The following is an 11287-nucleotide window of genomic DNA, read 5'->3' as shown; positions in this document are numbered from 1 at the left end:
GCCGAGGGCGGTGGGACCCAGAGCCAGCCCCGGTGCACGGTCCCCGGTCCCCAGGCAGGGGCTGTCGCGGGCCGGCGGGGGCGTAGCTGCCGCGCGGGGACGCTCGCGCGGCACGGCTCCGACCGGGGTTGCCCGGCCGCCCCGCCCGGGTGTGATAACTTGGGCTCCTCCTCCTCGTCGTCCTCCTCCCCCTGCCGGTCATAGCTCCGGGAACGGAGCGCCAGCCCTGCCTCCCGGACACACGACGCTCACGTAGTCCGGTGGCGGCCGCCTCCCCTGCCACCTCCCTCCAGGCTCTCCGATGCAGCGAGCCAGCTGGAGAGGGGGCTTCCCCACGGCCCAAAAGGTGGGTGCGGGACAAGGTGAAGGAGGCTCACGGAGTGCTTGGGGGCGGGGTGCAGGCCGGTTGGGCCGAGGGGGGCAGGGTCGCACTGACCTGTGGGATCTTCCAAGTCTGGAAGCTCTGGCCTTACTCCTGCCCCCTGCCCTGTTCATGGCACCCTTTTGAACCAGAGAAAGGGGTGTGAGGGGACTTGCTAGCCAAGGAGCGGGTATAGGGCCCGGAGCGACATACCAGAAGGGTTGGGGCCCGTCTGGGTATTGTTTACTGCAGAGAAGGAGAAAACCGAGGACGGACTGGACTTGAAGACTTGGAGAGTTGCTAAAAGGTGTTGGAGCCTGTGGTCTGTGTGGCCAGGCCTCCCTGGGAGACCCAGGGTCCGGGAGAAGAGCGGTTAGGGCTTTGAGCAGGGGTGGGGAGAAGAGGAAATGGTTCATATGGTAGGGTTGTCCAGCAGCCAAGACTAAAGTTGAAGACAGCCAGTGGACTCACCACAAAAGCAAAGTAGAGGTATTTAGGGGAAAGTGAGAGGGAAGAGAACAGAAGTTAGTGGGCATTATTAGCAACCAGGATTCAGAGCTAGAAGGGACCTCCGAGGAGAAACCTAAGCCCCGAAAGATTCAGTGACTTGCTCCAGTGGCACAGCTAGGGGGAGGCCTTCCTAGGCTAGTGCTCTGTGTTTCATGTTGGGCATTTTTAGCTGGCAAGTGCTGTAGCATTTTAACTTAACCTCCTTCCTGTAATAGTCTGTGTGTGTATGTGCGCGCATGTGTGTATCTCAAAGATGCTTTAGATGACGGTAGCAGGATAGAAGAGCGCAAGTGGCTTTTAAGGCTGTGAATAAGGGCCCCATGATCGGAGTAAAAAGGATAATATGTCAACTTTATTTATACTGTGTCAGCCAAACCTGTTGGGAGGGAGTAAAGTAATGCCAAAGGGTAGATGGACATGTCTTTTTAAAAAGTGCAACCTGGTAACCTGGTTGTGGATGCTTACCTAGTACAGTTTCAGTGTTCCTGGTGGGTTCTTGGTCTGATTTTTCTGTCTTTTCCTATCAAAGTATGAAAATGGAGGGGAAATGTCTTGGCCTCAATCCTGAAAAAAGATTTACTTCCTATAAAAGGCACAGCCAAAAAGCCAGTAGCTCAGCTGCCTGAGACTGTGGAGATCATGTGGTTATTTTCTGTACAGGTCTATAGTTTCCTTAAGAAACACCACCATAACCTGATGAGCTGTCCTGAGAGCTGCGTTATTTGTCACTAGTGGAACAGGGAAAGTATTTATGCAAAACTATCCCTGTTCGCTTCAATTTTCATGGAGTGTTGGGGTTTGCCCTCTTTTGACCAGGAACACTGAAATCCACCCTTGGGCATGGTCCATTCCCTCATGGAGCAAAAATGATCTCTTAGGCATCTATTTGGAAGTCAAGTTTCTGGGAATCTGAGTAACAGCCACTCACACTCTCATGACCTTGTCCTGCAGCAAACTGATAGCGAATCCTGTGTCATACTCTGCTGGTTCAAATGTGTGTCTCTGTCTTCTCCTTCTGGCTTTTTCTCTGGCCAACCTTGGTGACTCATATTCCCCGGCCTGGGAAAGGGCTGAGCAGCCAGGAGAACGTGTCAGGAGAGGAGGCCTGAGGTACAGCCTGTGCATACAGTGTTGGAACTGATCCTTTTTATGCCATTTGTGGATAAAACACCTGCCCAGCTGCCTTCCTTTCAGATACTTAGGAAACTTAGCTTGTCCATCTCCATTGCTAGGAGTACTTCTGGGTGATGATCATCCCTGTCACAGCCCCCTGGGGAATTCCTGAGCAGAGGGTCAGGAAGGCCTACATCACATCAGCATTTGGTACACTGATTCTCAAAGAACGATCCGGTTCATAAAAGCTGGAATCTACCTGTGAGGATAGGCAAATGGCCAACAGTCAGATCGTACCCTGTTTGAGGCCACAAGCGTTAATGTCCTCACCTCCAGTGATCGTGTCACTTAAATAGTGACGGGTGCTGGGCAGTGGTTGTTAGCAGTGCCCCTGAGTCCGTAGCCCTGTTAGGAACCCTCGGGCCACCAGGTAGTTAACTTTATTTTTGCCTTTCGTGGAAGAAGGTTGCAAAACCAATGAGGCTCTAGAGTGTGCCGGTGGAATTGTTTAATGAGCTGGCTCTGAGCAGAACCTCACCCTCCGACCCCCAGTTCCAATAGTTCTTAACAGTTCGGTATAAAAGGGATCTCGGGGAGGGCACCTGGGTGGCTCAGTTGGTAAGTGACTGCCTTCAGCTCAGGTCATGATCCTGGAGTCCCGGGATCGAGTCCCGCATCGGGCTCCCTGCTTGGTGGGGAGTCGGCTTCTCCCTCTGACCCTCCCCCTCTCATGCTCAGTCTCTCTCTCATTCTCTCTCAGATAAATAAATAAAATCTTAAAAAAAAAAAAGGGGGGGGATCTCAGGGGCAAATGTACACCCGCTGGGTCCAAACAGTGAAACTTCAACTAAGTCTTTTTCATCCATAAGATTAAAAGCTGAGAGTGACTTTAGTCAACTGCGAGTGAGCAGATTCTTTCACTGATCCACTTATTTTAGAATTCTGTTTCCACAGTATCTTGAGAGTTTCCCAACCTTTTTCTAATGAGCTGTTTTAACATTGTGTGGGGAAGCACGTATGAGGTGCAGGAAAGCACGTATTGAGGCTGGTTTGCAGGCTTGAAGGGACAGAGAAGAGGATGGAGAACTTAACAATTGATCTTGTGCTGACTCAGGCAAGGAGGAAGGGCTGTAGGGTCAGAGGAGGAACCCAGCCTCCCTCAGTACACGCCCAGGTTGTCAAGGGTGGGCAGAGTGGGAGGGGCTGGGATGCAAGGTTTTGCCTACTTTGGGGGTATTTTTAATCCACATTTAATTAAAAAAAAAAAAAACAACTACCTGTGTTCACATTAGAGCTGAAAGTGAACGGTGCGTTCTAAGGAAGTTTTCAGTGGACAGGGGAAAAGTAAAATTCATGTACTTTTTAAATACAGGGTTGTTTTGTTTTGTTTTGTTTTCACATTGAACCCATTTGCCAACCCACTGACCCTCTGTGAAGCTATCTTGCCATTTCAGTGAGAACTTTTCTTTTCCAGAACAATTGCAGGGGTACAAAAACAGATAATAGAAAGCAAATTTACTCCTAAAATTTTCACTTGTTGATTTTATTAGAGGGGAAACAGGAAGATAAATATCCTTTAAAATATATGTTTAGATAAGTACATTGTGCCTATAAATTATTGTTTTGTGTCTCTGAATGTGTGTGTTTTTCTCATCATTCATCACCAAATGGTTCCTGCATCCTAGGGAATGGCTGTATTTCTTTTGGAAAATGGGATCAAACCCAATGTGTCTTTGTTCTTATTTTTCTTTATATATTTGATGAATCAAAATCAGAAGTTGAAAATGAGATGTTTATTGGACTGAACCAGTGGTCTCAGCTCCTGTCAGAAGATGAGCAACATTTTGCCTATTGCTTCTCCTTAACTATCACCGTCACCCTGAAGCCCCCCGCCAGTGGGCAGGACTAGGGGAGGCCTGAGAGCAAGCACCCCAAAAAACCACCACATACCTACACCTTTGCCATAGTAAGGGGGGAGAGGTTTGGGACCTAGTCCAGATCCTGTGTTCTGAGGTTCGCAGACTACGGATTTTAAGCCTGGTTTCGTCACTGACTTCTTCAGGTAGCCCGTTATAACTATCAAATCAGAATATAAATTTGGTATGGTAATTAGATGATAAAAATTGCTTGGTTTTGTGAGGCAGTAGTGTCGGATGGGATAGGTTTTTGGCCAATCTTAAATATTTGAGGCATTTTATTAGATTCATTTTTTTCTCCCTGATTATAGAAGTGATGTTATTTTTAAAAATACAACACAGGAAAACACATTTCCTGAAATCACATCACCTGGATATTCTGACAATTTCAAGTACATCTCTAGTCTTTTTTCTATACATATGCCTAATATTTTTCCCCCCAAGTCTAATCTCTATGTACAATTTTATCTTCTCTATTTTTTACATTAAAAATATATCATAAATTTTTTCCATGCCACTTAAACCTTTTTTCCAAAATTTTTTTTTTGGTTTTAATAATGATTAAAATTTTTTTTCTGGTTTAATAATGATACAAAATTTTATCACTGGATGTTGTATACCTAATTTAACCAGATACCTGTTACTGGTCCTTTAGGTTTTCTCACCTTTTCCTCCCTATAATGTTGCATTGAACATTTTAGTACTTTAACCCCCATGCATTAACTCCTTAAGATTAATACCTGTATCTGATATTAGAACTAAAAATGATAATATTTAGAAAGGGTTTGCTGGTTTAGACTAATCCATGTACTCATATTATTTTTAAAAAGTCTTTACTAACTCAGGAGGTAAAAACAGGCATTGTTTCCTAATCTAAATTCTCTAATTATAAGGTTGGACATTTTGCATATTTCTAGGGCATTTTTAAGTTTTTTTCATGAATTTTCCATTCATGCTCTTTGCTCATTTTTTTATGTGGACTATTTGATTTTGTTATTGTTTTGTAAGAACTCTTTGTATACGAAGGTATTAACTCTTTGCTGCCATACTTTTTGTAAAATGTTTTCCCAGTTTGTCTTTAAGCTTTTGGTTTTACTTTTTTTTTCACTTAGAGAAAAATACTGTTTCTATGAAGTCAGATTTAACCTGATCTTGAGCACAGTTCTCTTTGCCTTTTATTCTTACAGAGGTTATCTTCACTATAGAAAAAAACAAATATCCACCTATATGAAAGGTTTAAAAAAACTAAATTATTGACATTTTGTAAAAGATACACTGGCATATAAAAATCTAGTGTACAGGTTTGTGTCTGTCTTCACATTTGAATTCCAGTGTCTAGCATACTACCTGGCGTATGGTAAATACCAATCAATATTTATGGGATGAATTCATTTCTTTTGGGGCTCTTGGGTGGCTCAGTCAGTTAAGCATCTGCCTTCAGCTCAGATCATGATCCCAGGGTCCTGGGATCGAGCCCCACATTGGGCTCCCTGCCCAGTGGGGAGTCTGCTTCTCTCTTCTCTCTTGCCCTCTGTCCCTCTCCCCACTTATGCTCTCTCTCAAATAAATAAATAAAATCTTTAAAAAAAGAATTCATTTCTTTTTATCATATTAGAGCATTATCTACCAAAGTATGTTTCTCAGAACATGTGTTCTGCAAGATGCTCCACAAAAAAAAGCATTCCTTGGTCAGATCAGTTTGGGAACTCCTGCAGACAGCACGGTTTTGTTATTCCCCAAGGCGCTCTAGCGGACTGAGGGCCCCAAGAAATCCTGATGGAAATACCTGTGAATTTAGTTTTAAAACCAGCAGCTCCCTACTTTTTTGTTTGTTTTAACCTTTGCCCTCTTCCCCCACACACACACTTTACACGCTTAATCTCCCCTGAAACTGAAGTCACACTGGCCCACACTTGAGTTAATGCCGCCGTGTGGGCCAAGACGAAGGCAGACACTGTTTGCCAGCCCCCGTTGGCATGTTGCCTTGAACGTCCGTCTGATCTGGTTGCCGTTTCTTTCTCTTCCCCTTTGGCCAGGGTTCTAGCCTATTCGTCTAACCCCATGATGGCAGTGGACATAGCGTGCAGATACAGCTGCATGGCCCCTTCCCTGCGCCAAGAGAGGTTCGCCTTCAAGACCTCACCGAAGCCAAGTGAACCACTGAGGCCGTGCATCCAGCTGAGCAGCAAGAATGCAGCCAGCGGGATGGTGGCCCCCACCGTCCAGGAGAAGAAGGTGAAAAAGCGGGTGTCCTTCGCAGACAACCAAGGGCTGGCCCTGACAATGGTCAAAGTGTTCTCAGAATTCGATGACCCGTTAGATATTCCGCTGAACATCACCGAGCTCCTAGACAACATTGTGAGCTTGACGACAGCAGAGAGCGAGAGCTTTGTTTTGGATTTCATGCAGCCTTCCGCTGATTACTTAGACTTTAGAAACCGGCTTCAGACCGACCACGTATGCCTTGAAAACTGTGTCCTGAAGGACAAAGCCGTCGCAGGCACGGTGAAGGTGCGGAACCTGGCATTTGAGAAGATGGTGAAAATAAGAATGACATTCGACACCTGGAAAAGCTTCACAGACTTTCCCTGTCGCTATGTGAAGGACACTTACGCCGGCTCGGACAGGGACACGTTCTCCTTTGACATTAGCTTGCCTGAGAAAATTCAGTCGTATGAGAGGATGGAGTTTGCTGTGTGCTTTGAGTGCAGTGGGCAGACATACTGGGACAGCAACAAAGGCAAAAACTATAGGATCATCCGAGCTGAACTACAATCCACTCAGGGCACCGCCGAGCCACCAAACGGGCCCGATTTCGGAATATCCTTTGACCAGTTTGGGAGCCCTCGGTGTTCCTATGGTCTGTTTCCGGAGTGGCCGAGTTATTTAGGATACGAAAAGCTGGGGCCCTACTATTAGTGACTGCTTGTGTTGGAGCTCGGCTGAGCAGGTGCGGAGAAGCCTCGCTGCGGTCATGGGCGCGTGGAGACGGAGGCCAGGAGGAGCGCTCAACTGCCATTTGGCACAGTCTTCGAAAAGAAAGGATCCTATTCACTTGTTTTCTTAAGCCAGCAAAGCCAACCAGGTTTTAGATCACAGGACTGGTTTCACACTCAGAGTAGATGTGGGGTGCTAGTCAGCTGGGCACCCAGGGCGGCCACGGGGGTCAGAGCAGGACCCAGGCCCACGGGCATTGCCGGGGACGCTGGAGGACGGTGGCTTCATAACGAGGCCACCGGGACGCGCCCCGGCTGCCTGGAGGAGCGGCTCCTGCCCCCTGGGATGTGGACAGTCACCTGGAAGTCACTCCATCCCCAGCCACCTCCCATGGGACCCTTGCCATTCATCTCTGGGCGCTCCCCACCCAGCCGGGTCCTTCCTGCCTGTCACTGCTGTTCCTTGTGTCCACGTACTCTCCTTCACACTTTAGCTCTGTGGTTTTTGTTGGTTTTTTTTTTTTTTTTTTTGCATTTTTGTTTTCTTCACTGTTCATCTGATGTTCAGGAAAAGATAAGGCAAATTAGTCTGTGATGGAAACAGGCGCTTCCTCTTTCTGACCCCACATATATGTGTTCCAGCAGAGAAGGACATACCAGTTATCCAAAGTAACTTGGCTCCTATGCGGGGTTCCAGACTGCAGGCTTCTGACAGGCAGGACCATGAGGGGACACCTGTGGCTTTTCCTCTTGGCTTTTGGGGGAGCTTTCGAAGTACTCACTCCTATCCTGAGTCACCAGACAGCCTAATTACAAGATTTGCTGGAACTTGCTCGGCTGGTTTGCAGGCATCTCATTCTTCCCAGAGGGATTTTAGACTCTCCTTTCCTAGAGAGCCCTCCTCCATGCTGTGTCCAGGACATCTTGATTTGCAGATCTGATGGATCCTCAAAACATCTACTTTGACTATGATCTGCACTATCCAGGACCCTTTGCAAGCACCCAGGGACTTTGATTTAGGTGTTCTTATTTATGGTGTGTGAGTATATATAAAAGGGATAGAGGAGAAAACCCTCACCAAGTTCTCATATTTTATTTTCAAAGTGTGGCAACTCTGAAATATCAGAGAAGAATTGTTCTTAACCATATTGGACCATGAATTAAAAGTCTCTTTTAAAAAGTTCATACTGTCGTGAGACTCCTGGGACATTCACTGACAGATGGATCCCCAAACCCTGTAATTCTTCTGGGGTGAGATTGGTTTGTACTTGGGGGTGTTTAAAAAATATTTTTACATATGTATTGGGAGAAGGTTGGGGTTTTGTTTTTTTTTTTCTGTTTTGTTTTTGGAGCTTAATTAAATGACTGTCTCGTTTTCCATTTGCCTGATTTTAGTAAAGTGAGATTTTCCTAAGCAAGGCAGGAAGAGGGATCCACAGCTGCCTGGATTTGGAGGCCCAGCCACTGGACTCTGCAAGCAGAGAGTCATCTTTTGCTTGCATATTCCAGATCAATTGGAAAAGGCCTCCTGGCTTCTGCGGCTTTGTCAGTTAGTGTCAGGCAGGGATGGAGTGTCTTGGCTCCTAGAGTTTTGTGGTTGGTTTTTTGTTCCCCTTCTTTTTTGAACTTTACAATGTTTTGACTTTTTAAATGTTCTTAAGTGATGTTTGATGTAATTCTTGTTCCTAAAACTGGCTGTTACTCGTCTGTGATCTAGTGCTTTATTTTTTATGCCTCTCCCAGAAGAGTAGGACTTGGGGATCACATGATATAATTTATGGGAAAATCGCATTTTTATCTTATGCTGAAATTGGGCAGAATTGTGCTTTATCTAGACATATCTACATCAGATACACAAACGGGACTTTCAGTGTCACAGTCTGGTGATCAGAACTATCGATAGTGCAAATCAAAACCGAATGGAAGCAAACCATTTTATATAGGTCGTGAATTTATTTTGTTTTGAGAAGTCCAGTCCCTCCTCCTCCAAGTCAAGAAAGGTACCAGGTGCCCTGTCATTTATGTGTTACCAGACTGCAAGTAACAAGATCATTCTGTATTCAAAAGAAAAATGCCTCAAGAGACGCCTGTTTGGTTTTCAGTAATGGTGATCTTAAGACATTCCCGTGTCAAAATTTGAAATATGGTAATTCAGCAATAAGGAGCTCTTAAAAGCAGCTATAAGCCCTCCCCTCCCCCATTCTTTACTCCCAGCTCACCCCAGCCTTTTTGCTGGGGGCACTGGTTGCAAATCCCCCGCCGGTGCACCTGGGATGCTCGCCCTACCAGGCAAGTCGTCACCTGCCTCAAAGACCCTTCTCTGACTAGAGAATGTGGTTGCGAGACTTTCCTGTCAGCCTCGTCATTCAGGGAGGCAGGGGCCTCTGAAGAATACTGTCTTATTCACCAGTCTCTCTCCCTTGGGCCCAGTTCTGTCCCAGGATATCAACAGATGGTCCCAGGATCTGCAGAACCTCTCCTTATTTCGGAGCTCACCATCAGTAAGTAGGTCTACACACTTCAGACAGTGACAGATTTCTTAGTTGGAGACGTCACTGCAGCCTGACTTGGGGGTTTGCCCCTCACACAGCTGTTGGTGATGGTGACGAATGTCCCCCAGCCCCAGTGCCCTTTCCAAGTTGCCCCCCCAAAGGACGGGCCTCCCACCACTAGTACCCTTGTCCAGAAATGGGGAAGCAGCTCCATTTTGTTTCATATTTATTTCCCCCAATGCCCTGGGGAGCATTCGCAAATTAGGTGCAATAAATAACCTGGACTATAGAAAGATACATAATAAATAAGCTTTCAGTGTTTCTTGGAAGATAGGAAGCATTTGAATGGGTTTCTTTTTATTTTTGGAAGTATTCTGATGAAAGGGGAAGTGGTGAGAAATAATGGGAGTTCTGTAGTTCTCCAGAAATTAAAGCAATTTCAGAGTCAAGGTAGAATTTATTTTTTCTCTAAGGTTTCATTTTAATGGTGGAAAACATTACTGTTTCAGTGTTTTTTAAAGATGTAAATTTCGAATGGCTAAAAGAATGTCTCGTGGTTTTGATCTTTGTGTATAATTTGCTTTTTAAAAAGAAGCATTATTTGTAGTCACTTGGATGTTCAATGGGTTATAGATATGTTTAGAAACCAAAAAAGAGTCGGCTCATTTTTTAGAAGGGCCCGTTTTCCGGGTCTTCCCCCTCAGTGGACAGTGAATGAAAACCTTGATTGTCTTTCATTTGTTTCCTCATCGAAAATTCCTCCTCTGGGTGCGGTTTGCCAGAGCAGGCCCCGTGGCCCTCTGCTCTGGGGGGGTTCCGATCACTGAAACCGGGGAGGAAGAGTCATAAGCCTAATATGATCTTACCAGGTGTCGAAGACATTCTAGTGGCTTCTCTGCACTTCCCAAAGTGGACATGTGGGACTGGGAAGGGTGTCTGTGGTTTGGGGCGGCTTTTCCTCGGCATGGTTGGAAAGCCGGGAATGTTTTTGGCAGTTTCGGTGCTCAGTTCCTAGAGCCTGCTGGACCTGGGAGGACTCCCAAGAAGGCAGCTGTGAAGACGATGTTTCACTTTTACTTCAGGGTGAATGGAGAACCGAAGGCTCGTCTGCACCCAATGCCTCAAAGTGCCTTGTCAAGAAACGTCCGCATGTTTAAAAAATAAATAAATATTTTTGTACACAGCGTTTAAAGGGAAATGCACTTTAAAATCACAAGAATGGATGTCTTTTGTGTGGTATAAGAGAGTGGTTGGTTTGTATCTCAAAACGCAAAAATGTAATAAAGGTAGAAAGCACAAGACTGAAACTGTTCTATTTTAAAACGGACTCTTCTGGGAGTCAGAGGCTGGTGAGAATTTTTTTTTTTTATCATTTTCTTTTTTTTTTTAATCTTTTTTTTTTTTTAATTTTAAGTAATCTCTACCCCCAACATGGGGCTTGAACTCACGAACCCAAGATCAAGAGTCGCACGCTCCACGGACTGAGCCAGCCAGGTCCCTGGGGAGAGAATTATTTTCAATTAGTGTGTTTCCACATATGGAATGTAGGTTTTCAAAGGGCTAGATCTCAATCAGGGGCTGAGTTAGAAAGCTGAGACACACAGGGAGGTGGTCATTATGGTTTAGCTGTCCCAGTGGTGAAGGCCGGTCACAGCTAAGGGCTAGAGAAACACAGGGCCAGTGTTGTTCCGAATCCATTTTCACTGATCTGAGGGCACGTCTCCTACCCTCTCACTTGCTCGTGAAGCATATTTTGGGCTGACTGTTTTTACAGGTAGGAAAACTGTGAACATGGTCGTGGTGGCTTTTACCTGCTTGTTCCGACAGACTGTAACCAGCAAAGCCAACCAGCTCCTGGTGGGGCCTCTGTTCCTTTGGATGTCAGCACTCATCCTAAGTAAGATTTCCAGAGATGTTTTATTTCAGAGTTAGATGGGATGGAGGGAGAGGCAAATTGCT

At 45.8% G+C, this 11287-nt stretch overlaps 1 protein-coding gene across 1 annotated transcript; it reads left to right on the top strand.

The window, feature by feature from the left end:
• The first annotated feature begins 210 nt into the window (after positions 1-210).
• On the top strand, positions 211-10622 carry PPP1R3B (protein phosphatase 1 regulatory subunit 3B). The gene is made up of 2 exons (XM_021694203.2): positions 211-346; positions 5937-10622. The coding sequence occupies exon 2, from the start codon at positions 5962-5964 to the stop codon at positions 6817-6819; it is 858 nt and encodes a 285-aa protein (XP_021549878.1). The 5' UTR covers positions 211-346; positions 5937-5961; the 3' UTR covers positions 6820-10622.
• Positions 10623-11287: the final 665 nt, after the last annotated feature.

Source organism: Neomonachus schauinslandi, chromosome 2, assembly GCF_002201575.2.
Source record: "Neomonachus schauinslandi chromosome 2, ASM220157v2, whole genome shotgun sequence".
Classification (NCBI taxonomy): Eukaryota; Metazoa; Chordata; class Mammalia; order Carnivora; family Phocidae; genus Neomonachus; species Neomonachus schauinslandi.
The sequence above is the reverse complement of the archived record's forward strand: the minus strand, read 5'-3'. Positions and strand labels throughout refer to the sequence as shown.